This window comes from Symphodus melops (genome assembly GCF_947650265.1).
Source record: "Symphodus melops genome assembly, chromosome: 7".
NCBI classification, from domain to species: domain Eukaryota; kingdom Metazoa; phylum Chordata; class Actinopteri; order Labriformes; family Labridae; genus Symphodus; species Symphodus melops.
Window position 1 is genome coordinate 27,202,853 of NC_136697.1, and position 27,503 is coordinate 27,230,355.

General features: G+C 48.0%; 1 protein-coding gene across 1 annotated transcript; it reads left to right on the forward strand.

Annotated features, from left to right (window-relative positions):
- The first annotated feature begins 4,096 nt into the window (after window positions 1-4,096).
- LOC306826767 (solute carrier organic anion transporter family member 5A1-like) lies at window positions 4,097-26,102 on the forward strand. Its single transcript, XM_079348285.1, has 9 exons — window positions 4,097-5,486; window positions 16,088-16,220; window positions 17,639-17,859; window positions 19,839-20,003; window positions 22,710-22,908; window positions 24,262-24,421; window positions 24,503-24,747; window positions 24,829-24,893; window positions 25,372-26,102. Exons 1-9 carry the CDS (start codon window positions 4,532-4,534, stop codon window positions 25,890-25,892), a joined length of 2,664 nt encoding a protein of 887 aa, XP_079204411.1. The 5' UTR covers window positions 4,097-4,531; the 3' UTR covers window positions 25,893-26,102.
- The last annotated feature ends 1,401 nt before the right edge of the window (window positions 26,103-27,503 follow it).

Genomic DNA, 27,503 nt, shown 5'->3' on the forward strand with positions numbered 1-27,503 from the left:
CATCTTCATCCTCATCTCCGTCTGCTTCAAATTCTATGGTCACAGTGTCCATGTCCTCCGGTTCCAGAGGATCCTCTGGCAGATAGTCCACCACTTTCTCAATCTCCCTCAGAGCGTGGCTTACACTGTCCCTCCTTCGCAGGTGCTGTTGGGCCTGCTGTTTCAGCCAGGTCCACATCCTGTTCATGAACGAGTCCACCTCAGGCTCAATCTCTGCCATCATCTCTCTGTCTGTGCTCTCACAGGCCTCTCCTTCTTCTGCCACTGATTTCAGGTGATCGTACACAAAATCACTCACATCCTCAACAATGCTGTCGTGCTGGCTGCCTGAAATGTTGCTGGCAATCCTCTCGTACAGGCATGCCTTGCCTTCAGCCTCAGCGATCATGTCTTGCACCAACATATCCACATTTTCAATGAGCTGCTCCGTGAAAGCTTTGGCTGGATTTGGTTGGCTGATTTGAAGTTTGCTCATTAAAGTTGCGTTCATGTTCAGGATTGCTTCCCGAGTATATGTACGGACCTGTAAAACCTTGAGTTTGCTTACAATCCTCTCCCTGGTTGATATGTTGGGGTATTCCGTCTCTGATACGATCTCCTCATCAGGTTTGGCATCCAGCTCCTGTTCAACCTCGTCATTCACCATTTCCACAATCTGATTTGCGAGCTCTTCAGTATCTTTGGAAGGTCCGCTGATCACCTCCTCAAGGACCAACTTTACTGCATGGACTGATGAGATGCTTGGGTTTTTTACAGACAGTACAGACTCTGCTTGGAGAGGAGTAGCCGGGATCTCCTCCTCTCGATCAGTCTGTTCCAAGTCCTCTTCCTCATCAATCAGAGTTAGTTTAACTTCCTCTTTCTTATTAGGCCGTTGAGATTCATATTCCACAACGTCGACTGAAGTAGAGAGGGACAACATGAAGTCTGAATATCTTTCAAACATTTTCCCAAACAGTTTAGCTATTTTTTTCACTGCAGGGGGGCATTTGTTTAGGTTCTCTCTCCTGCTGTCCCTCCCATTGGAACGCTCAGAGTTGACTCTCTCTGTTACTTCTTTGACTATGAGCTCTGTCACCTTATCTGAACTGGTCCAACAGATGTCACCTTGTACACCCATTATCTCAGCGAAATTCTCTGCAAAGGTGACACCCAAGTTACCCAAGCGCTCTTTCACCTGTTCTTCAGAAAGAGCCTTGCTCTTCTGGGACTCGTCTGATCCAGAGGGGGATTTTGTTGGCGAGTTGCTCTCCTCAGTTGTTTCTGTGTTGTAAATCTCTAGGATGTATTTACATGTAATCTCAATTATATTTAAAGCCATTTCTATGAGAAGCTTTTTGGTCTTTTTGTCAAAATGTCCAGCTTCCACACTGGCCCATTGTTCCTTCGTCATCCGATCGAGGCACGATTGGATAATTTGGCAAAATGTATCATTGGCGAGCTCTGAAATGGTTGATTCCACCCTGTTGGTGCTGCTAGTTGAAGTCATTGTTGTTGTTTGTGGTGGCTTTACTGTCTCCTGACTGTAAATATCTGTCTTAAAACACCTGAAGTGGAGTTGTAAACACGTGCAGTGAAGTTTGTGTCCTGTTCACTCGATCCTGTCAGCCGTTTGGAGTGTTGGACGGTGCCCTTTTTAAAGCCTGCTTCAGAATGTTGCTTTGATCTATGACATCACAGCATTCTATGACATCACAGAATTCTGGATCAAAGGACAGCCAGCTGTCACTCAAACATGACAATGTTTATATTCAAAAAGCTTTATTTAAAAAATGATATTTTACAATCTCAAAAGCTCTGAGGCCAATCAGTGCAGACTGGTACAGGGTTGAGTCCTAAAACCAGGAAGTGAGTTAGCATTTTAGGACCATGGGTTCAAACCTCTAAAAGTCAACGGGGATTTTTGATGGGTTTGAGGTTAGACGTCTGAAATAAGGTCTGTGGTTAACACAAGCTTAAGAGATGTTGACGTTTTGTTTGACAAGATAAACTACGTTAGCTAAGACCCCCAGTTGTGAATTTTAAAGTTTTTATGCGAACTTAAAATGGCAGTTGCTAACGAGTAGCTAACTGAAACTGCAGTAGTTGTCGCAGACATTAAACGTCATCACGCCGGGAACTCTCTCACTAATCCTCCTTACAGCTTCTAGTCATGTTTTTCTTTGCTTGAAAGTTGTCTTCATGTGATGCAATATGACGCTTTTTGCATCACATGAAGAAAACTTTCAAGCAAAGAAAAACACATTTTTCTCGTCTCAGGTCAAAGTGAGGGCTGGATTCACGACCATTCAACACTACTACCATGTTTCTAATGGGGGCAGCAGTAGCTCAGTCTGTAGGGACTTGGGTTGGGAACCAGAGGGTCGCCGGCTCAAGTCCCGGCACGGACCAAGTCCGGAAACTGGTCTGGTAGCTGGAGAGGTGCCAGTCCACTTCCTGAGCACCGCCAAAGTGCCCCTGAGCAAGGCACTGAACCCCAAAAACTGCTCTGGGGCGCTCTCTGTGGGCAGCCCCCTCACTCGGAGACCTCTCCATTAATGCAGAGTGAAAACCGAATTTCCCCTCGCGGGATTATATAATGATACACAGCTTCATGTAAATGGGTGAAGTATCCCTTTAATTCCGGGTTGGCCTCAACACTATTGCACTCTATAGCCTACATACCCTGCATTGTTTAACTGGAGACACTTTTCACAGTAAAATATAGTAATTAATTACAAGAAAATTGGTTTGCCTCGCACTTCTATATAATTTGCCATGGTATCTGAAAATGTATTGATATTGTTAGATCTGAACAGGATCATGTTAAAGTTTAGCATCTGGTAGCCTACAGTCTCCCCAATATTATTTGCACGTATTTTATGTCATGTAGAGTTACTGGTTTTCCATTTAACTGCTTTACTTTTTTTTTTTTTTTTTTTTTAAGAATAGCATGTTGATTTTATTTTGAAGTTTGCCGTCCCGGTTCTTGTGTTGTTTCCTCTGCAGCTTGACGAAAGTGTTTTTTTTGTTTTTTTTTGTGATGGGGATTCCGGCTCATTTTATGGAGTTGAATCATTTGGCTCGGCTCATTATTGGGACAAGAGTCTCAGTTGTTAAACATTTCTTGATCAATTGGCCTACCATTTCAGGATTAATACAATTCAGACAATTAAAGTAACATTTTGGGGGGGGGGGGGTTTGGGTATTTGTTCACCAAATTTAGACACAAATAATCATGAAGGAAATTCAAAGCATCCAGTAGCTGCTCACAGAAACTTGTTCACAGACATTTGTTACCTATAAAAACACCTGCTGCCCCCCCTCCCTTTATATTACTAGAATGAAGAATTAAAGGAACCCCTGCAGAGATCTAAAGTAAGCCCTTACAAGTAAAAATTAGACAGATACCATGAAAAATGAAAAACCATTGAGGGAATAACGATAAAATGATATGCATAATTAAAAACTATAATTTAAACCTGTTGAGACTAGAGAGGGGGGAGAGTCTGTGCAAAGCCTACTTTAAGGTGCAATCTTGCAAAGATATTATTTGTCAAGATGAAACATCAAAGTGTCCAACTTGAGGCTGTCTCTAAAAGTGGTTTTAGTCCAAGAGTCGCTTGGTTCTCAGACGGGAGCTGATTCCCCTCCTCTTGCTAAAGGAGTCGGCTCTTTGTACATACTCGTTCTTGAACAACACATCAGCTCGTTGTTTTCAAAACAGCGACGAAGAGCAGCTGAACACTGCGGTATTATCCGAGCAGGCTCACACCGGACTCGGACTTCTCCTGGTTAAAGCTCCTTTTTTCCTCGACGACTGTTCTGCTTTTATAATTTCTATTTTTTCATTTATATCAAGCCGGGATATTCATAGAAAAAAAAACCCATTACTCAATGACAGCCTCTCTGTCTCCCGCTGGGAGGACAGCTGGTGCGGTGATAACGTCGAGGGGGGGTGATGCCCTTGACTTGGGGAGGAGGAGTTTGAAGGAGAAAGGGGGGGGCACCGTCATCTAATGTACCAAAAGCTGTGACATTATAACTGTGGGATCTTCATTGGCAGGACCTGTCTGGGATGCGGCGCGTGCTCTGCAAGTTCATTTCATCAGTCTCCAGCTGAGGAGGAGGAGGAGGAGGAGGAGCATTGTCCCTGCTGAGGGAAGCCATCGAGTGGGAATGTTGTGCATCTGCAGGGAGCCCTGGCCCTGGAGCTCCGCTGGCCGAGCTGTGGAGGCCTAAGCGAGGTCCACCTCCGGATTAGATGGCTGCTGAAGGCGAGTGTGCATGACAAGATAAACAGACCGGCACTGAGGCTGTGCTGCCTGCACTGCAGATAAGCAGAAGCTGTGAGTGTGCTCTCCCCCTTTTTGGTTGACGTTGTTGCTTTTTTTTGGGCCTCTTTGTGTGCCAGACTGTGTTTGTGGGAGTAGATGTGCTTATTAATAATGAATGTGACAGGCAGCAGCCCCTAAGCTGAACTCAAGCTTGGTAACTGGGTGGGTTTATATCTTAAAAAAACACTAAAGAAAGGTGGGCTTGACTTGGAATAATGGCAGACCACGAGGAAGAAGAGTTATCAGAGTCCCTTCAGAAGGAGGAAGGCTTTTCCAGTGAGCTGGAGGAGCCAAACTTCAAATCTAAAAGTTTGCCTGTTTTAAATGAAGCCGCCCCTCAAGAGGAAACCTTGCTCGCTAGTTCTGTGCGGATGTCTATAACAGCAGAAGAGAGTGCAGAATTTATCCAGCTTCCGGCTAAGACTGAGTCCTTTCAGGCCGAGTCCCCGACCAGAACAAACTATCTGCCCAAGCCGGGGAAGTCGGCCCTGAACAGACCAAGCTCCTACATGGAGAACACGGAGATCCGGAGGAGTAAAAATTTAGCGAGAAGGAAGCCCCCGGGGTTTTTCGCTTCCAGGCTCGCTCAGATCCGTCTGCCCAGCAGGAAGTACCTGAGCGTAATCCTGCAGGACTCTCGCTGCTTCCTGTTCTGTATGTGCTACCTTACGTTCATCCAGTCGCTCATGGTGTCCGGCTACCTCAGCAGCGTCATCACCACCATCGAGAAAAGGTACAGCCTGAGGAGCTCCGAATCGGGCCTCCTCGTCAGCTGTTTCGACATAGGGAGCCTCGTAGTGGTTGTCTTTATCAGCTACTTCGGTGGGCGGGGCCAGAGGCCTCGTTGGCTGGCGGTGGGTGGAGTTTTCATCGCCGTTGGCGCCGCCCTTTTCTCCTTACCTCACTTCATCTCGCCGGCCTACCAGATCCAGGAGGTTAACTCGACCTTCGGCAACGAGGGCCTGTGTATGAACAGCAATGCCAGCAGCAGGGACCGCGTTGACATCACTTCCTGTCCCAGAGACCAGGAGGGCAACGAGCACAACCTGTACGTGGCGCTGTTCGTTATCGCCCAGATCCTGGTGGGTATGGGATCCACGCCCATCTACACGCTCGGACCCACCTACCTGGATGACAACGTCAAGAAGGAGAACGCCTCGCTGTATCTAGGTAAGAGTTCAGTGCAATCAAACGCGGGCGCTGCCAACCAACCAATCAACTAGCTACAGCCGCTGATGTCACCGAGTCAAATTTACATATGAACCAATCAGTGACATCAGATCTGTAGCGATTGGCTGGTGAAGCGGCCCGGTGTTTGGGTTGTTGGATTTCTTCTCTCAGTAATCTTTTACAATAATTCGATATTCACATCCAGCAGAGTGCGACACATTTGCGTACATCTCAGTGGACCAAAAACACCCATAATGCATTGCTCTGATCGTTAGATTTTCCTTGTTCAGAAAGTCCAGCATATCAAAATGAAGTCTGGAGTTTTTTTTTGTTTTTTTTTGGATTGAACAACAAAATCAGGTGAACTTTGAGTAAAAAAACAAAAAAACACGAGAAGAAGATTACAAACAGCTCATTTCCATCGAGCCAGAAACACTAATAACTGTTAGAAGCAATGAAACAGCTTTTTCTTTCACTCATTTGAGGATACAGTTGTTCATATAAAAGCTAACCTTGGGCTCTTTCAGCATGTTACAGTAGGTGTAGAGTTTATAAATGCCTGCAGTTGTTGCAGATGCTCTCTGTGTCTATGGCCCACTGCCAGCGACGTCATCCGAGGTAATCGTTGTCCTGGATGAACTACAGAACATTTCATCGGGGGGGGGGGGGTTTGTAGTCCATGTATTATCTTAAATTGTAAGCTAGGTGCCGAATAACAGAGACGACTCCTATAAACAGTATGTGCAGAGGATGTTATGGATGAGGATACAGCGTTCTGGATGACTCAGATATTCAGCTGTTTTTTTTACTGAAGCCTGAGAATACGTGAGCAAAGAGCAATGCTACTGCCCCATAACTGCAATGCATCTTGGTACATGTAGGCACTTAAAGAGCATTGCCCTGCAAAACAGGAAAACTCTGCATTCTCTGCACTCTAATGAATTCATCTATTCATTTGACTTCAGTGGATAAATAGTTTCATGCATGTGACTCAGACCTGAGTGTAAGGGGGGGGGGGCATACCTCGATGTAACATCCATTTCAAAAATGAAATGTGAATATGTCAGAATCAACAGCTCATGTATATTGGATTTTAAATAGAGATACTCTGAGGATGAGGATCGCCCCTCTTGGATATGATATAACCAAAATAATGTCGAGTCAAAAGCAGCTTATTGAGATGTTTGGAGGCGGTTTGCGTCCTCGCAGCAGCAGCAGCAGCAGTGACGGTCTCTGCGCTCCAAGGTCAAGTTCATCCGCACCAAATTGGGAGAACCATTTTATCTACGGCGCTGGCTTTGAGCACGGGACCTTTGTCAGGTTCAAACAGGAAACACAAAGTTGGAAGCGCTCCATTGTGTCAAACGTCATTGTACGCAGTCCAACGATTCAGCAGTCAGCAGCTGGACACAATGTCTGCCCCCGCGCTGACTTTCACCATTTGGCGGCTGGGTGCATTCCAGCGGCTCGGCACTTTGAAGAAGCATCGACTGCGAGCGCCACATCGCATTCGTCACATCACCAGCCATTCCTAATCACTGAGCAGGCTCCATTGCTTTGCTCGGAGGCACACCAGCAGTGGGTGACTGGCAGGGAGCACATAGTTGCCGAGGTCTGACATGTGTAATACTTGTTCCAGATAGTTCTGTGGCCAGATCAATAGTTTGACCTTCACCCCCCCCCTGCCTTGCCTTTCCTTTCCTTTCACTTGCGTCCCCAGAAGTTCTCGCCCCAGTGGACTCAAACAAGGTAAAGCCTGATTAAACCAACAAATGAGAGCGGGGTTATGAAAGAGAGCTGGCCGGTGGAGGGAGAGGGGGGGAAGGTCTTACGTGCATTCCTGTCGTCAGAGCGGAGAAAAGACGCCTGACTAGTCATCTGACAGGTCGCTTTACAGGTCGTTTCTGAAATGGTTTCCGTTTGGCAGCAAGTTGCATAAGTCCAAAAGCTCTTCCGGCGTCTTCGGCAGGAAGCGAGGAACTGAGCGAGACTGTCCGGCAAGACAAACTCGGAGCGGTCGGTTTTACCGTCTGAAGTAGTCTTGGATCAGTCGTGGCAGGACGGAGTCTGAAGTGATGGTTGGGCTGCAGGAACACGCAGAGTCCACTTATTCAGCACTTTTCTAGCCTTCCGAGCACTTTAAGACATTTTTACGGTAGATGTCTCGTTCAATGAAACAAACACACTGACAGCACAGGCTGCTCCACGATCTAACCAATAACATTCACACATTGACTTCAGTGACGGCTGTGTGTGGGGTCACTGTCATGACCAAAGGCACGTTTAAATGTTGGGCAAGTTCACGCTAAAACAGACCCTGCTCAACGTTTAGTTCACTCAGATTACAAAGTGTTAGCTTGTGTTCATAATCTCACTTTTTAGCAAAAGAACTCCGTTTTTTATTTCAGTTGCGCCTCCAATGCGTCCTTCCTTCCTTCCTTCCTTCTTTCCTTCCTTCCATCCTTCCTTCCTTCCTTCCTTCCTTCCTTCCTTCCTTCCACCCTTCCTTCCTTCCTTCCTTCCTTCCTTCCATCCTTCCTTCCTTCCTTCCTTCCTTCCATCCTTCCTTCCTTCCTTCCTCCTTCCTTCCTTCTTTCCTTCCTTCCTTCCTTCCTTCCTTCCTTCCTTCCATCCTTCCTTCCTTCCATCCTTCCTTCCATCCTTCCTTCCTTCCTTCCTTCTTCCATCCTTCCTTCCTTCCATCCTTCCTTCCTTCCTTCCTTCATCCTTCCTTCCTCCTTCCTTCCTTCCTTCCTTCCCTCCTTCCTTCCTTCCTTCCTTCCATCCTTCCTTCCTTCCATCCTTCCTTCCTTCCTTCCTTCCTTCCTCCTTCCTTCCTTCCTTCCATCCTTCCTTCCTTCCCTCCTTCCTTCCTTCCTTCCATCCTTCCTTCCTTCCATCCTTCCTTCATTCCTTCCTTCCTTCCTTCCTTCCTTCCTTCCTTCCATCCTTCCTTCCTTCCTTCCTTCCTTCCTTCCTTCCATCCTTCCTTCCTTCCATCCTTCCTTCCTTCCTTCCTTCCTTCCTTCCTTCCTTCCTTCTTTCCTTCCTTCCTTCCTTCCTTCCTTCCTTCCTTCCATCCTTCCTTCCTTCCATCCTTCCTTCCATCCTTCCTTCCTTCCTTCCTTCCTTCCATCCTTCCTTCCTTCCATCCTTCCTTCATTCCTTCCTTCCTTCCTTCCTTCCTTCCTTCCCTCCTTCCTTCCTTCCTTCCATCCTTCCTTCCTTCCATCCTTCCTTCATTCCTTCCTTCCTTCCCTCCTTCCTTCCTTCCTTCCATCCTTCCTTCCTTCCCTCCTTCCTTCCTTCCTTCCTTCCTTCCTTCCTTCCATCCTTCCTTCATTCCTTCCTTCCTTCCCTCCTTCCTTCCTTCCATTCTTCCTTTCCTTCCTTCCCTCCTTCCTTCCTTCCTTCCATCCTTCCTTCCTTCCATCCTTCCTTCATTCCTTCCTTCCTTCTTCCCTTCCTTCCTTCCCATCCTTCCTCCTTCCTTCCTTCCATCCTTCCTTCCTTCCTTCCATCCTTCCTTCCTTCCTTCCATCCTTCCTTCCTTCCATCCTTCCTTCCTTCCCTCCTTCCTTCCATCCTTCCTTCCTTCCATCCTTCCTTCCTTCCATCCTTCCTTCATTCCTTCCTTCCTTCCCTCCTTCCTTCCTTCCTTCCATCCTTCCTTCCTTCCTTCCTTCCTTCCATCCTTCCTTCCTTCCTTCCATCCTTCCTTCCTTCCATCCTTCCTTCCTTCCCTCCTTCCTTCCTTCCTTCCATCCTTCCTTCCTTCCATCCTTCCTTCATTCCTTCCTTCCTTCCCTCCTTCCTTCCTTCCTTCCATCCTTCCTTCCTTCCATCCATCCTTCCTTCCATCCTTCCTTCCTTCCTTCCTTTCCTGTAGTCATCATTCACTCACAGCTTACACCCAAACGAAGGCCGTAAAGTGTGCTGTTAAAATGTCTGATTTTATAAACGTCCAAAGGATTGATTCTTTTAGGCTGCAGGGCTTCTCTCAACTCTTAATAATTAATTCACGTCAATAAAACGTACATCTTAATCTCTCTCCACTTAGCTGGCTGCTCGCCGTGTGTACACCGAGGAGGTTTCTTTAGTTCGGCAGCTTCTCTACGTTAGCGATGGGTGGGGCTAAGCGGTGACCACTTGTATGTGTCTTTCTCCGTTACCTGCCGAGGGAGACGACAGATGGAAACTCCCGCTGTAATCTGGCATCTTTTCACAGCTGTTCATCAACACGCACCGTCGCTAACAACTAGCTGAGTCGCTCAAATGCACATCGGCCCTCTGCGGCGGTTAAATAAAACCCACCTGGAGAATTAGCAGCGTCGGCTTTTAGCACTCATTACACTTGCATAACAACAGAGGAGAGACGCACCCTTTTCTTGTGCCCATTTTCCTGAAAACGAGGCTACGCTGGGATGAATCCAGGACTGCTGTACGACATTTGTGGAATTGGGTTAAGCGGTTGATTAACCTGCTCGGAGATGGAAGTATTACAGCGTGTTTAGCTCGACGTGTTTCTTCTGCACTGTGTCTGACGTTGACCATGACTTAAACTGATGGGCCTGTAATGCTCCTCGTGTTATTATGTTAGAGGGAGAACATGAGCAGCTGTACTGTGCATTCCATCCAGATAGACCACGGCTGTCTTCGTTAAGCCCGCCGCTTCCCTCCTCTGCAAACACGGATTGTGCAGCACTTACAAAAAGCAGGGCGGGCTTTCCCGGCACATGCATCGTGTTAGACCCCCCCAAAAAAAAGAAATCAATGGGTACCGTTTGTCTGCTGATCCTTTGTCAGATCAGAGGTGTTCGCCGGTTCCCCTCAGCTGTGAGTGGAGATAAAAGGCCAACCAGGGGGGAGGGAGACTTTAACTTCCTGTGAATCTTAAAGATGTCTCGGCTCCTCTGGGATCATGGAGGGAGGGAGGGAGGGAAGGGGGGGCAGCAGCCAAGCAGCAACACAATGCAACATATTCTGTTTGAGCCCGGCCCCGCCCTGAATAATAAGAACAGGTGACGTCACCGCAGGACAAAGATGGGGTTGATTCCTCTCGAACGTGTTCTGAGAATCCGACAGGATGAAACGCTGCTGACTCTCTCAGGACGGCTGGTGTGTTTAACGCTGCTTTAACTGTCGATGCTTCGGATACAACACGAGGATGAGATAGACCATGTGCTGTTTGCAAAATGACTAAATGATGTAAAGAATCAGAAATGGATCAGAACGTTTGTTCTGCAGCTACAAGAGCAGAAACCTCCTGTCTCCAGGGTGAAGTCCTGGGCTTTTAAGGCCCGTTCGCTGACCCCGCCTGCCCCCCCCCCCCCCCCCCCCCCCTGGACTCTGTGTGTCTCAGCACGTCAAGATTTATCTCCTGAAGGATGCAAACATAAAGGGTCCAGGTTCAGGATTTGGTTCTATTCCAGACACCGTCATGAGTCCTGGTTCAGGATCTTTTAACATTTGGGGCGTTGACTTGCTTCCACCATCTTGTCCTTTTGTTTGTTTGTTTGTTTGTTTACATTTTGAACCTACCGTCACTTCACCACACGCTTCTTTGTAGGTTTCCCTTCCCCTCCGTCTGCTGCAGAACAAACATTCTGGTCCATTTCTGTCCTGCTTTGTAGTTAGCCTACATTTGAGATCCCCCCCCCCCCCCCCGAAGGCGTAACAGACATCCATTAGAATAATTCAGCACAATATTACATTGTCGCCCCGATAAGAGACGCTCTGTTTGGCTCCCATGCGAGGCAGCGGGCCATGCTGCAGCCACTTGAAATTTTAATGTGCCAGTTCAGAGATGCAATATGGGTCGTCGTCGGGTTTAGCAGAGCGACGCTTTGTCATGGCTCCTCTGTGAGACGACAATGAAGCTGTCAATGAAGAGTGGGCTGACTTTATAGAGCAGTTCTGCTAACAGAATGTTGATGCTAACAGAAGGAGCTCGGCACACGTCCTTGGTCCTTGCACGTGTAGCATAATCAGGAGCGATTTGGTTGTTTCTGACCAAAATGAATCCGACTCCACCGTGCATCCCCCCTTTTTCTTTTTTTTTTCTTGAATCTGTCTGGTAACCTGCAGACGCTTCATCATCACGTGAAGACAGTCACGTTAGCTAACTGTGCTCAGGCGCAGTCAGTCCTGCAGCAGTGTGAGTGCAGGTCAGTGGGGTAAATGGCGGAGGGGGGGTGTGTGAGGTGTCTGTTGGTGTTTTTTGTCCGGTAAAGATCCTTTCATTCCTCTCTGCAGACGTTAAACATGTTCAGCTGCGTCAGTCTCATCAACTCTGCGTTTAATGGATTTAGCTGTTTGTTTGTCCCCGGCACAGAGAGATGATGTACCCGTTCTTAATCCTGCCTAAAAGCTGCGTTGTGGTTGGTTGTTTTTTTTTGTTTTTTTTTTCCCGACTGGGGGAAACGGCGGTCAGAGGACCAAAAAAAGAAAAAAAAAAAAAAAAAAAGTCAGACCTGCAGTATTTAGAGTGCTTCAAAAAAATACGGGTGATGTTGTTGTGTGGGGTTTTTTCAGGCCATCATCAGAGGGCTTTGTGTGTGTGTGTGTGTGTGTGTGTGTGTGTGTGTGTGTGTGTGTGTGTGTGTGTGTGTGTGTGTGTGTGTGTGTGTGTGTGTGTGTGTGTGTGTGTGTGTGTGTGTGTGTGTGTGTGTCCTCATTCTGTGTTAGTCTGACACACGAAATATAAACCACAGATCACAGATGTGTTTGAGAGCTACATATGTGAACTTTCCACCTGACTTTTGGAGCGGCGTGTTACCTGCTGTCTGAGCGTTTAGCAGCCTGAACTGTAACGTGAGTGACTAAGCCCCGCCCCTTCAGGTGGGCGGGGCTTAGTGTGTCCTCTCCGGGAACATTAGTGTGAGATAATAACTCCTGATCAGACACTTTATTCTTATAATGGCGAGCCTGCGTTTCAAACTTGAGTCTTGAGGCAACGTTATAGAACAGTTGCATTATGGGAGATTGATCTCCGGCGTGGTGTCGTCAGCGGCAACACACTGAGGATCAGAAAAGTGTGCAGGGATGCCTCTTCGCAGGTTTCTAACGGAGGCTGATGTCGGCTCCGGCAGTCCGTTGGGAAGTCGTAACGAGACAGAGCTGGGTCAGCAGGTTGCCATGACAACGCTGCCATGCCCCCCCCCCCCACCTCGTAACATCTCATTGTGTCTCCCTCCCTGCTCCCCGGGTCCCGCCGCGGTTTGGCCCGGCCCGACCCGGCCCCAGCTGTGCCTGTCTGTCTCTGCACACGACACTGCGTCCTCGCTCAGCTTTTATTCTGCCGCCGTTTGGAACGAACACACGGGGGAAAAAAAAAAAAAGAACGAAGGCAGCTGCAGAGTTGTAAACGCTTAAGAAGCTGAACGGACGAAAAAAAACCCCTCATCCATCAAAGTAATGAAACCTGGAATGAAACTTGGCGACTCCAGTCCTGATGAATGTTTCATTTATTGAAATTACGAGCTCGTTGACTGAAGCTCACGTTCAGGCGCTCTGAAATAAAACTGATATTTCAAAATTACATTTTACATTTAACGACTCTTACACAGCTTTTTCCTTTTTAATTTATTGCACTCATCAATCTCCTTTTCACGGCCTTGTTGGGGGGGGGGGCGGGGCCTGTCCAGACCTGAGGAGAGACGGTCACGCTCTGCGTTCGTGGTCACGTCCACGAACAGGAGGGATGAAGTGCAGAATAAAAGCAGCTGCAGAGCTGGTTGTTGTTTTTAGGCAGAGAAACATGAGTCACAGTTCAGTCTGCGTCTTAAACCAGATACGACCGGATCGCTCTGCTTCGCTCAATCCACCTGTTTTATAACAGGTGACCTGCTGATATTAAAACAGGAGTCAGCTGTGAGCAACATCAGGACAGAACGTCCTCCTCTCTTTATCGTGCTTTAAAGACCCTCTCTCTCTTTCTGTTTTCACACAGGTCAGTGTCTCCATGCTCTCATTAAAGTGCATTTTAAATGTATGATTACTAAGAAATCAGGGCCTGACCGATGCAGGGTTTTTGGAGGCCGGGAGAATAAAATCAGATACCGATATTTTCATTGATCGGCCGATTATCTTTCTTATTTCTACCTTCGATCTTTAGAGGGAGTTAGATGGAAGAAAAAAAAGACACAACTTGATGGCGATGATATCGTAGAAAATTCATTTAACTGGAAAGTAACTGAGCGTGTGCGTGCGTCACCACCTCACACTCACACGTGTGAAACAGCGCCCTCTGCTGGTGAAACAGAACTGCTCGTGTAATCCAACGATGCTCCAATGAATCGCTGTTTGCCTGGTGAATAAATCAGAAATATCAGCAACACATGTGAGATGAACTTAGCCGATACCGTGCCGATGTGCCGATATCGGCCGATGTTTTTTTTTTTTTTTTTTTTTAGAGCCGCCGTCATTCGTCACACGTGTTGAATAAATGTTTTTCTTTAAAAATGACATTTACTCATTTTTAGTTGTAACCATCAGACTTCTTCCTCTCTCTCACCGTCTCTCGTCCATCTCTGCGTCTCTCACTTTATTTTCTCCCGCCAGCCGCCGACTCGTGTTTTATCTGCGTGGCGTTACGTAACACGCCGACCATCCAGCCCAGGGTTTTCCCCTCTCCTCCTGCTCGATGTAGGATTATCCAGCATGCTGGCTCCCGAGCCCTCGATCCCATCCCCACGATGCCGTATCATCCCCGAGCCTGGCTGGATGATGTAACAGTCGAGCGGAGAGATGTGTCGGAGGGTCAGGAAATATGTTTCTGAGAAGTTAGAGAGAGAGAGAGAGAGAGAGAGAGAGAGAGAGAGAGAGAGAAGAGAGAGAGAGAGAGAGAGAGAGAGAGAGAGATGAGCACGACTAACATGACGAAGAGATACTTTTGTTTTTTTCCAATATTTTTATTGGTATTTTGTTTTTTTTAACACCTTCCACACATACAAAATAGAAGCTCCGAAAACAAACAAACATTAACAAACAGTTTTTAGACCATAAACACATAATTTGAAAAAAATAAAATAAAATAATAATAAAAAAAAAATACAACAACAAAAAATCCACATTCACAGTTGCACACATTTTGAAAAAAGAAAGACAAAGATGGTTCAACTTGAATTTTAAATGTCTTTATTTCTTTCTTAAAAATCCAGATATCTCGAGTTTCAGGTCTTTTGTGTCAAAATGTTAACGCAGAGATTTTTTTTCTAACCAACAAACTTGAGACGCCTCGCCTCCGAGTCGACTCTGTGGCGAGGCGTCTCTGAAACGACTGCCGACGTGAACCCGGAGCCCCCGCCTGGTTCCCAGGACTCTGACGGTTAGATAACCTTCAGTCTGGTCCAGTGCCTGGACCAGCTCGGACTTTTTAAGTCACGCCACTGGATTTGTGTGTGTGTGTGTGTGTGTGTGTGTGTGTGTGTGTGTGTGTGTGTGTGTGTGTGTGTGTGTGTGTGTGTGTGTGTGTGTGTGTGTGTGTGTGTGTGTGTGTGTGTGTGTGTGTGTGTGTGTGTGTGTGTGTGTGTGTGTGTGTGTGTGTGTGTGTGTGTGTGTGTGTGTTTGCTTTCAACCTCAGCCAAGGACTTTAGGATGTTAATTCCCTCTAATTGGAGAAATCTTTTTCTCAGCCCACGAGCAGGCCCCTCGTTACACCGTCATATGACCCGCATGCATGACCCACACACACACACACACACACACACACACACACACACACACACACACTCAGCCTTTTGTACCTCGCTCTTAAAGCCAGATTAGTTTGACTCGTAGCGTTACATAAGGGTTAAAGTTAGGCGTGGAGTTTCGATAGTTTACTCCTGTGTCACACGAGGGTCGCTCAATCTGGATCGAAACACAAAGACCATCCAGCTAGTCAGCAAACCGGTCTAGACCCGAGACTATCAAGCCCCCGTTTCCACCAAGCGGTCCGGTTTCCTTCACTACACTTTTGGTCGCTCTTAAATCAGTAAACCCTGACCTTGCCAGCCCGTTCCCTTACGTGGTGAGATGTTAGCCGGGTCGGTATCGCAGCTTCAGACACTGAAGAATGAATGAATGAAAACCTTGAGCATAAAAACACGAACACAAACAAACATTTATAAGACAGCAGAAAAGTAATAAAGGCTGATTAAACACACGATGACTTAAAGAGGGATTTCAGTAGCAAGTTGAATAAAGTAATTTACCCAGGATGCATTTGGTGTTTTTGCTGTAGCACGGGATGTGATGCTTCTTTTCATCGCTGTAGAGTGTGTGACTCCACCCTTAAGGGTCGGATCGGGTTTAGACCTGGATCTGTCTGGAAGTCCAGTCTCAGAGTTTCTCCAGAATCAGTCGGATGTTTATTTGAGCTAATGAAACAACAGAACATCATTTTACAGACGCAGAGTTAAGAGTCCGTCAGGGGTCGAATTGTAGCATTTAGTAAAACCACAACAAGGACAGAGCCTTCAGGAGGTGGTGGAGACCAAAGGCAGAGCTAAAAGACGGAGAATATTGGATCCAAACGAGACTCAGTGGGGGGGGGGGGGGTGTTATCTGGATGTGGAAGGATGTTTCAGTACTCCTCTGATTTCCTTCCTCTCCTTCAGCCATGATGTACGTGATGGGAGCGCTGGGTCCAGCTGCTGGTTACCTGCTGGGAGGAGTCCTCATCGGCTTCTACGTGGACCCCAAGACTGTTGTGAACATCGATCAAAGCGACCCCCGCTTCATCGGAAACTGGTGAGGACCGTCTCTCTACCTTTTTGGTTTGTGTTTGCTCCTGAAAATAAACAAAACCCTCCGAGGACGAACATCTAGAAACATCCGGTCAGAAGTCTTTTTTTTGTTTCCTGTTGCTTTAAAATCGTCCTCAGTGGTTGGTCTATTCACAAACCATGAATAATAACCAATAAGAAGAGAGATTAACTTCAGCGCCGAGGTCAACGACCTCTTGGTTAGTTCGGGCTTAGCTCCGCTCCGCTCGGTACCAGGATGAACTTCCGACATTCCTTGAGATGGAATTCCATTTACAGCTTTCAAAGATTCCCAAACACCAACGTTACGGTGCAGAGCCTAAAGTCCTCGACGCTGTCCAAGGTTTCAGTCAAGTCCTGGACATTTAATGAATTTCTTTCCTTTATTCTCGCCTCCCAATATTTCTTTTTTACCATCAAATTTCCGACCAATCAGGAAATAAAACAGCCGGAAAAAACCCCTCAAAAGACAAAACTGAGGATTTGAGTTCAGCTCAGTCAGTCGGTGCTTTTTGCTTTTTGACACCTTATAAAAAAACTGACGAGAGATTTGATGCCATGTTTCTTTAACAACATCTTTAAATGGGCAGATTTGTTTTTGCATGATTTCTATGATGTGAATGATTGACAGGTGTCAAGGCCCGCCCCCTCGATTTGCTGATCTGTCGGGCCTACAAACCGCCGACTCTTCACCAATGACGCACTGTAGTGTCACAGACTGTAGAGATTAGTGTCGCAGTCAGAACACACCAGAGACCGGATTCCTCTGAGACCAAGACAGGACCAATATATGTAGAGACAGAGTCCAAGTCCAGACCAGGGCAGGGTGAGACCGAGACAGAACCAAGACCATAAATGAGTACTTTCAGCACTCGTAGAGATGTGCAAAAACAACAATCTCTCATGTCAACATTTCAGCTAACACAATGCTAATGTATTTAGCCTGTAAATGGCAATTTCCTGTATGCGTTAGCTTCAAGCTAACTAACATCCCGGTCCATCTGGGGGAAAATTGCGCCCCTCCTGGAGAACAATTGACCTGCAGCCTGATAGTAAAATCTGATTCTTGGTCGGTATCTGCCGGCCTCTCACACGCCTCAGATGCATGTTTGCTCTTTAGGGGACGTTTCTGCTCGTAGCTCACGCCCTCCGTAAATCAGTCAGAATGCTGGAAATGGGGTTAGTCATCTATTTACTGCTCTCGTCCTCTAAGTGACAGCACAACCAGTGACTCACCGGCCTACAGCCACAGGCTTCCTACATGAATTATAGGTGATGATGGCCGTGAGAGGGTGCATGAGTGTACCAGAGATTACAGACTACACCTGATTTATTTATAATGAAGCCGAGACAGAAAACAGATTCAAGTGTTGTCCCGTTTTTTTTTTCCCGTCTCTCGTCAAGGTGGAGCGGCTTCCTGCTCTGTGCCGTGGCCATGCTGCTGGTCATCTTCCCCATGTTCACCTTCCCCAAGAAGCTGCCGCCCCGACACAAGAAGAAGAAGAGGAGGAAAAAGGTGAGCCTGGACGACATGTCCAGCGACGACGACGTCCTCAAGGAGAAGAGCAACAACAACAAGGCCCAGACGGTCACCTCGTCCATGGGCTTCGGCAAAGACATCAAAGGTACCAGAGCACGCTGCGGGGCGTCGAGCCGTTCGCTCTGTTCTCAAACGAGGACATGAAACGTGGGTCCAGCTAGCTTTAAAACTCAGCGTGGTGCAGGATGACAACACGAAACACTAAACTCGTCACAAAGACAGAAGTGTTTAATCACAGATGTGCGGATCAGGGAACGCTCGCTCGATCGCTGGTCCACCTTTTGCACGACTTCAAATATAAACTTTTTTTTAATTTAAGACTGTAAAAGGACGTTGGCAGAATTGTAATGAAATAATGAGGGATTGAATCAGTCGGGCGGTTTGCTGCTCTGCTCTTCATCTACAAGTGAGGAGACGATGCAGCTGACGAGCACGACAAACATGCAAATATGACAAATATATGATTAGCATTAGCATTTCATATCCCTTTTTTTGTCTTTAAAAATGTCCCCCCCCCCCTCTCCGAGCTCATCGTCTTCACGTGGACAGAAGTGTGAGCTCCAGACGTCTTTTTCTCCACATTCAAACCAACAAAGGAAAAAACAGTCTGTGCGTGATTGTGAGACGGAGCGGATAGCGGGGACATGATGCGAGACATTTTGGAGCTTTCAGTCCGTTCTTCTATTTGTGGCAGCTGACCTTGTTTATTTATCCATCAGACTAAGGAGCTTTTCAAACGCAGCACACTCACGGCTCACTCGCCCACATTTCAGATTTTTCCGTCTTTTATTGCGAGAAAAAGGACGGGAAAAAAAAAAAAAAATCCCCAACTCAGAGAGAGCCAAAAAAAACCAGCATGTGAGGTGAACACAGACGGTTATCGTACAAGACAAACCCTGAGATGATGTCACTGAACGAGCTGGTTCTTCCTTTGTTTGGCTGCCTTCACGCTGTGAGCCTTAATGCTTGTTTCAGGGGTTTTTGTTTTTTAAATCGGATGTGATGTTTTCTTTTCTTTTTTTTAACTGGCCTGTGTCCTAAACTGACCCAGATCTCACAGTTTGCTCTGAGGTTGTAAAATATGACGGCAGACTTGTCCATGATGGTGAAAGCCTGCGGTCTGTTGAACACGGTTTGTCACGAAGGCTCCTCCCCTTTTTGTTTTTTTGTTTTTTTTATAACACTCCTCTGCTGCCAGAGACTCAAGACTTCAAAGTCTCACCGCTGAAGACCTGACCTGCAGGATCCACCAATGAAAACGCCCCAAATCAGATCTGAGTCAGGTCTGAAAATGAAAGCAGATATTCTCCTGCCTGTTTATCAGAGAGGACAGCTGAGGGGGGGTGGAGGGGGTGGAGGGGGGGGGGGGGGGGGGGGGTGACATGCAGCAAAGGGTGGAGGTCGCATTGGAACTGACGGCCGCTGTGACGAAGATTTTAGCCTCTGTACATGTGGCACGCGACATCACCGCCGGGCTGTCTCGTTGCCCCAGATTCAGGTCACTTCTGAAACCGCGGACTCAGAGAAACGATGACTTCTCTGTTTCCAAACCATACGCTTCACTTTGTGAAATAGCAGATCTGAGTTCATGTGATTTGAGGAAGAGAAACTCGGTGTGACGAGGTGTTAGCTTAGCGTCCTGTTAGCTTGGCGAGTTTCTGCTGTAAATGTCCAATGATGACATCAGGAGACGGACTACAGGGATTATTTCAGGATTATCCAGCCGAGGTCAGACGTGCTGTCTCCTAATACAAAGAAGAACTTATACACACTGTTTATATTTCATTAGCTTGAATGAATTCAGGACCCGACCTGCTTGAGACCGACCGGGTCTCAACTTGAATCCTCTTTTATCACCATGAAGGAAAGATAATCAGCTCAGTCAGCGATGTCCGGGTTCAGATTTCTTCTTTTTTCTTAAATGGTTAAATTAAATTCTTAAATAATGAGGAGTTCACTGTTTTATATTTAGTCGAAACTACAAACGATCCTTTTATTTTTCTTTCAGGACAGAAGGAGGAGAAAATCTCCTTCTCTAATTTCTTCTTCTTGTTTTCTCTGCAGACCTGCCCAAAGCAGCGGTGAGAATCCTCAGCAACGTCACCTTCCTCTTCGTCAGTCTGTCCTACACGGCCGAGAGCGCCATAGTCACCGCTTTCATCACCTTCATCCCCAAGTTCATCGAGTCCCAGTTTGGCATCCCGGCCTCCAGCGCCAGTATCTACACGGGTGAGCTGATTCAAACACCTTCTTTTTTTTCAATCCGTTTTTTTTTTCCATCCACGTTCACAGACCGGTCTTCAAAAGCGATTCATGTGATAACGCTGTCAGATTTTGGCAGGAGGAGTGTTTGTATGATGAAGTCAAAGCCTCTGCTGCAGCACAGACAGGCTGCAGACAGTCCAGACTTTAATATCTGCCAGCTCAGCGGCGCTCTGCTGGTTTCATCGTAGAGCAGAGCAGGAGCCAGCACGCATTAATAATAAAGAAACTGCTGGTCTTCAAGTGAAGGGGGCACCTGGGACCCAGAGCTGAGTGCATAAAACACACATTTAGAAAACACACACATACAGACAGGCTCTGCGCACACGCTTAAAACAGGCTAATGCATGACATGCTAGCACGCCATGTTAACTCTTTACGCAGAGAGAAACGAGCCCTGACACTTCTATATGACCACAGACAGCACCGTCATGAAGAAGATTAACCATGACAAGACTTTTTTTTTTTTAATGGCTTGTCGGCGCTCCGAGTGCGTAATGTTGGCGCCCGGGTCTGTGAGTTCACAATACCTCGCTGGGCTGAGGACGCATGTGTAGAGAAACAGCAAGAGCTCCAACCTGCTCAAACTAGGATCAATGTTGGAGATACTTTTGAAACATGGAGAGAGGTTAGAACGCAGAAAGCTTTACAGACCCATGCAGAGCTGGCTAAACACTGAAGCTACAGTGACCACCAACATGCAGAGCTGGCTAAACACTGAAGCTACAGTGTCCACCAACATGCAGAGCTGGCTAAACACTGAAGCTACAGTGTCCACCACATGCAGAGCTGGCTAAACACTGAAGCTACAGTGTCCACCACATGCAGAGCTGGCTAAACACTGAAGCTACAGTGTCTACCACATGCAGAGCTGGCTAAACACTGAAGCTACAGTGTCCACCACATGCAGAGCTGGCTAAATACTGAAGCTACAGTGTCCACCACATGCAGAGCTGGCTAAACACTGAAGCTACAGTGTCCACCACATGCAGAGCTGGCTAAATACTGAAGCTACAGTGTCCACCACATGCAGAGCTGGCTAAACACTGAAGCTACAGTGTCCACCAACATGCATAGCTGGCTAAACACTGAAGCTACAGTGTCCACCACATGCAGAGCTGGCTAAACACTGAAGCTACAGTGTCCACCACATGCAGAGCTGGCTAAATACTGAAGCTACAGTGTCCACCACATGCTGACCTGTGTGAGAGGAGGGGGCGGAGCCAGACAGCTCTCTGTGATGATTAGAGTTTAGACTGCAGTACACATTTTAACCACTAGGGGGCTACTAAAGTGTTCTGAAGTGTTTGGCCAGCTCTGCATCAGTCTGTAAATCTTCTGGGTGGAAGACGTATTTTGAAGCTTCACAGCTTTTTCGTTCGATCCTTGCTGCACAAACCCTCCGATATCAGTGAACATGTTTGATTTTTATTCAGCAGAGAGAGCTGGGACTGAGTTTTAGGAACATCGTGGACTAGAGGGGGCGGCTGGGGGGTCAGTTGGTAGAGTCAGTCGTCTCTCAACCTGAAGGTCGTGGGTTCGATCCCCAGCTCTTGCAGCCACAAGAGTCAGGAGTCAGGACTCTTGCAGCCACAAGAGCTGGGGTCTGATTGAGTCTTTACTCAGCAGGGTGTGATATGTGAAGGTGAGACCTTCATTTTTAGAATCCACAGACAACAGGCCTCCGACCTACAGAGAAACTGTACTTCGGTTTAAGAGCGGCTGTTTTCAACCCTCATCACACCTGCCTGCTCCGTGGAGTCATCTGAACACACAAAGAATAAAAAACAAACAATCTCCCTCTTTGAGACGCTTCGATGTGTAAGATTTTATCCGAAGACATTCCTTCTCCCAACACAAGAAATGTTCTCGTGTTGAGTTGTGTAACTGTCTCCGCTGTAGGAGGAGTGGGCTGCAGAGGCTGCGATCAAAACTGCCACTCAGGCTGTGTATTTTTGTCTTAAGCCAGCCGGTTGTGGGTGAAACCAAAAGAACCTGTGAAGGTCGCGCTTCTCTGAGGAATATGACTAAAAGTCTTTTCACAGGCGCCCTCCTGACGCCTTAGGAGCAAAACATGTTCCTCACATTAAGGGACAGATGGAGGGCGAGTGCGAGGGGAGGGGTCTCCGGGGGAAACAGTGGAAATGTGAAACGCCTGCAGTTCATAAAGTGTCCACTAGGGGCTGGCTGCAGAAACACTAAAAGTCACATACACACCCATTCAAGCCTGAAACAAAAAAAACAATTAGCTGATTAGCTAATTGTTTTAATTGTCTAATAATTGGCTAATTGTCTGATTAGCTTGTGTCCGATCAGCAAATTTTTTGATTACTCAGCGTTTTTTACAATAAGTCGCTAACGCTATCATGACAGTTTGTGCCCTGATATCAATGCTACGTGTAATTATTAAAACTCAGCTGCTGCTGCTGCGAGTAGCACGCAGACACGTAAAATAAAAATCCAAAATCGAAATGAGCAGGATTAAAGCTAGATATCCATCTACCGAAAGGACCGAAGGTCACATTCAAGGTCGGGTCAGGAAGGCTAGCATAAGGCTAACGTAGGTAAAAGACGATCATGTCTAGTCTAGGATCAATTATCTGGATTTCCTTGTGAACTCTGACGTGCTGTGGTGAATAAGAAAAGGTGTGATTCACCCTTCCCTCCCTGCAGGTGTGATCATCGTGCCCAGCGCCGGCGTGGGAATCGTCCTGGGCGGCTACATCATCAAGAAGCTGAAGCTCGGAGCTCGCGAGTCGGCCAAGCTGGCCATGATCTGCAGCGGAGTCTCCCTGCTCTGCTTCTCAACGCTGTTCATCGTGGGCTGCGACAGCATCAACCTGGGAGGGATCAACATCCCGTACACCACCGGGTGAGGCGAGGCGAGCGCCCGGGCGCCGCTGTGTCCGGGCCATCTGTTTACTGAGTGCATGAAAAGTTGACTTTGTGTTCACGTCGATAGATGAAACCAAACTTCCCTCTTCAGAAGACGTAGACGTGGCCACTGGGTGTGAAGATCTTAAAATGTGCATTCTTTCAAACGGCCAGCAGGGGGCGACTCTGTTCACCCCAGAAAAAGTCTTTTTTTTTTTTAGTTTTTAAGGAGCAGTCATGTCGTACATGTCTATAAATGTTTGTCTTGTTTCTAAATGATCCAAGGAACATGTTTATATTCGCTCTAAAGTCCCTTTTGAGGTCTCGTCTGTGATGTTTAAGCTCGACAGAGTCACACGTGAAGTCATGAAGAACCTCCCTCTGGGTGACTCGTGTCGGGCTCAGGCTAATTCCTGGAGCAAACATGTTATCAGAGACAGCCGTTAGCTGACTGCGGTCCTGCAATGAATCATTTTCCCGGTGTGACAGAGTCAGCGGCAGTTTTTATCGCCCCATCTGTGACCGATGTCGGGGGGGGAAGGGGGGGGGGGGGGGGGGGGGTGACAGTGATCAGATGGGTGCAGGATAACAGATAGTGAGCCAGTAAACGGAGGCGTTTTCTTTTGGACACAGTGTCCCTGATGGCGATTACATGGCAACGGTGGAAAATGTCCAAGGACAGCTGGGAGGAGAGAATCTCTGGCTGACCGCCCGCTTTTTATCTCTTTCTGTGTTTCTCTCCCCCCCCCCCTCTCTCTCTCTCCCCCCCTCTCTCTTTCTCTCTCTCTCCCCCCTCTCTCTTTCTCTCTCTCTCTCCCTCTCTTTCGCTCTCTCTCCCCCGTCTCTCTCTCTTCCTCTCTCTCTCTCTCTCTCTTCCCCTCTCTCGCTCTCTCCCCCTCTCTCTCTCTCTCTCTCCCCCCTCTCCCCCTGTCTCTCTCTCTCTCTCTCTCCCCCCTCTCTCTCTCTTTCCCCCTCTCTCTCTCTCTCTCTTCCTCTCTCTCTCCCTCTCTCTCTCTCTCTCTTCCTCTCTCTCTCTCCCTCTCTCTCTCTCTCTCTCTCTCTTCCTCTCTCTCTCTCTCTCTCTCCCTTTCTCCCTCCCTCTCTCGCTCTATGACATACATCGCCCTTCATCAGGTATAAAACCATTAAACCTGAAGGACCCCAGTCAGACGCTGTAGGATCATAAACATGTCAGCGAGCTTCCTCAGTGCCTTTGAGCTTTACTCCGACACACCTGCTCACACTCAGGTGTGTCAGAGAAACACAGAAACCTTCACAGTCTTTGAGGTCTTTGAGGTTTTCCTCTTCTGTTTGTGGTCGTTTATTATAAACCATGACTTTGACTCTGCAGACCGACTCTCACCATGACCCAGAGGAACCTGACCGGAGGCTGCAACGTGAACTGCGGCTGTAAGATCCACGAGTACGCGCCGGTGTGCGGCTCCGACGGCATCACCTACTTTAACCCCTGCCTGGCCGGCTGCAGCAGCGTTTCCAACGACAGCACCGGGGTAAGAGCGGAGACTGGACCGGATTGGATCTGAACCCGGTCGGGTCTTTAGACTAAACCAGACTCCCTGACTCTCCTCCAGATTCGTAACTACTCGGACTGCGCCTGCGTCCAGAGCCGGCAGGTCATCACGCCGTCGTCCGGCGGGCAGGGCAGCAACCAGCTGCAGCTCGTCATCGTCAAGACCTACCTGAACGAGAACGGCTACGCCGTGTCGGGGAAGTGCGACCGCACCTGCAGCACCCTCATCCCCTTCCTCATCTTCCTCTTCATCGTCACGCTCATCACCGCCTGCGCCCAGCCCTCCGCCATCATCGTCACCCTCAGGTAGGAGCAAATCAAACATGTTTGTTTCTGATGAGCACGTGGAGGCAGGAAGCGTTGCTGATGTTTCTCTCCGTGCTGCAGGTCAGTCGCCGAGCAGGAGCGGCCGTTCGCTCTGGGGATGCAGTTTGTTCTCCTCAGGACGCTCGGTGAGTTTTTTTTCGCCGTTTTCTTCAAGACGTTTTAAAAAGTCCGAAGAGAAATCAGCGGTGTTGTCTGAGGACGTCTTTCCATTTTTAAAGCGTGTATCTGTACGCAGGGTGAGCGCGTCCGCTAAGCGCTAACCGCTGAGCGGCGAGTGGATTTAGCGTCGGGGAAAAAGAGCCGCCGCCCGTTTGACGACGTCACTCCGCTCCTCAATCAGAAGGAGGACGGAGGAGGACGTGGCGTTTGATGAATGGGACGCTGTCAGAGCGACTCAATCACAAACAAAGACTCCAGCAGGGAGGGGGAGGGGGGGGGGGGGGTAGAAGGTGCAATGCATGATGGGAAATGTAGGAACAGAACATTCTCTTGTAACTTGCAGCTTTGGTTCATATTCAGGATTCAGATCGTCGTCATGACGATGAGTTTTCTTTCTTCTCTTTGATCTTTTCATCTTCGTCTCCTCTCTCTGTTTCACTCCAGCTTACATCCCGACACCCATCTACTTCGGCGCCGTCATCGACACCACCTGCATGTTGTGGCAGCAGGACTGCGGCGTCCACGGCTCCTGCTGGGAGTACGACGTCACCTCGCTGCGCTTCGTCTACTTCGGCCTCGCCGCCAGCCTCAAGTTCCTCGGCTTCTTCTTCATCTTCCTCACCTGGTACTCCATCAAGTACAAAGAGGAGCGGGTGGAGCGCTGGCTCAAGCGCCACCTGTCTCCCGTCGACACCGTGGGCAGCCTCGTCTGCCACCCGGGCGGCCACAAGGGCCACGCCCGCACCCGCTCCTGCCCCGTCAACATTCCCCGAAACGACCCCAACGGGCTGGCGGCGAATGGTCCGCCGCGCGCCGGCACCCTCAACCGTGGCATCAGCACCCAGAGTTGCCCCGGCAACGAGCTCAAAGCAATAACTCCTCCCCCTCCGGCAACGCCGACGCCTGCGGCCTCACCTGCCCCGACTCCGGCCCGTTCGCTGGAACAAGTCTCAGTCCGGGTCTGAGTCCCAGAAGGGGGGGCGGACTTAATCCTGAATCCACTCAGGTGGGTTTGATCTCACGGAGGTCCTGCTGTCACCCTCAAACTCTCGTCGGCCGGTTAAACGCTCAAATTGGCTTTCAGGTTTTTTTTTTTTCAGCGCCAGTGGTCTCTTTGGGTCCTGGTCCCTCCAGAACCTGCAGGTCTGTCGGTCCAGCGACGGACGAAGAGTCGGGACAAAGAAAAATGTTGAAAGCATCGTTTGTGTTTCTCTCTGTGAGCCACCTGAGGGGACAAGCTGCCTCACTTTGGACAGAGGAGAGTTCATCGTTCATAACCCCCCCCCTCCTCCCTCTCCCCCCCCCTCCCCATCACCGCGGCAACATGTGCCTTCTGTCACCACGGTCCTCACATGTACGGATAAAAGAAACCTGTAGGATAAAGAGTCACCTGAACAGATACCTCAGCGTTCCCTCCACCTCACACCGGCTTCTTCTTCTTCTTCTTCTTCTTCTTCTTCTTCTTCTTCTTTGTTTTTCTACACGACGGTTTTCTTTCGTTTCTCAGACGTCACACATCACATGGAACAAAACAAACAAAAAAAAAAAACTTGGGAATAGTGTTACACTGAAGTTAAAGTGTTAAGAACTGGAAACCGATGGCATGGTGCTATGTGAAAAAAAAAAAAAGTCCACATTTTGTTCTTTCTCTTAGTTTTTAAGGGGTTAAAAAGACTTCGGGGGGGGAAAAAGAACCCAGAAGGGGACAGCGGGTCACTGGGCTAAGCAGCTTGGCACGCACAGAATGCATTCTTGTCCCATGCAAGGCCTTTTTGTTGCTCACCATGGCACAATGACACGTAGTATTACCGCTGGAAGTCGGATTGATTGGCTTTCCGCAGCTTCATACAATGCATCCATACATCGCAGCTGTTTCCCTCCTGACTTGGCGACCTGATAAGTGGTTTAACTCCAAAACAAAAAAAAAAACCAGGATCGAGGTTTTCCTCCTGACCGCAGAACTGTTTGGACGAGTCGCCTTCGCAGGTCTGGAAGAACACTGAGAGGAGAAAACTGCTCGGAGACAGTCAGGAGGTCGGACTTTAAAAAAACAAAAAAAACACACGGAGTGACTTTTTTTTTTTTTTAACCACGCCCTAATGAGAGATGCAGCCAATCATCTACAGGCAAAAAAAAAAACAAAAAACACACAACGTTTTGTACCGAAAACATGTATGCAGATACGTAGTCGACCGTCACGTAGAGGTCTTAGTGTAGTCGTCTGTCCTTCGTCAGCTCCGGACAAAATAAAAAGCTGCGGGTGAAGAGCGAGCTGGAGGAAGAAGGACGTCAGCTTCTCGCTCTGCTTCTGATGGTTAATCGTTAAACAGTAGGCCCAATGATTTCTGGGTAATTCTTGCTGAGACAAATTAGCGTTAGCCGTTTTTTTTTTTTTACTCAACATGTCGGAGGATGCTGAAGTGTCGGAGAGCAAGAAGAAGGTTTGGATGTTTAGCAAACTGAACACTGTCGAGCTGCAGCTTCTGATGATTATTCTTTCAAATCTTTTATTTTTTTTTTAAGTCGACAGTTCGCTGAGAGTCTGCCCTCAATGACCTCCTGATTACTGATTATTG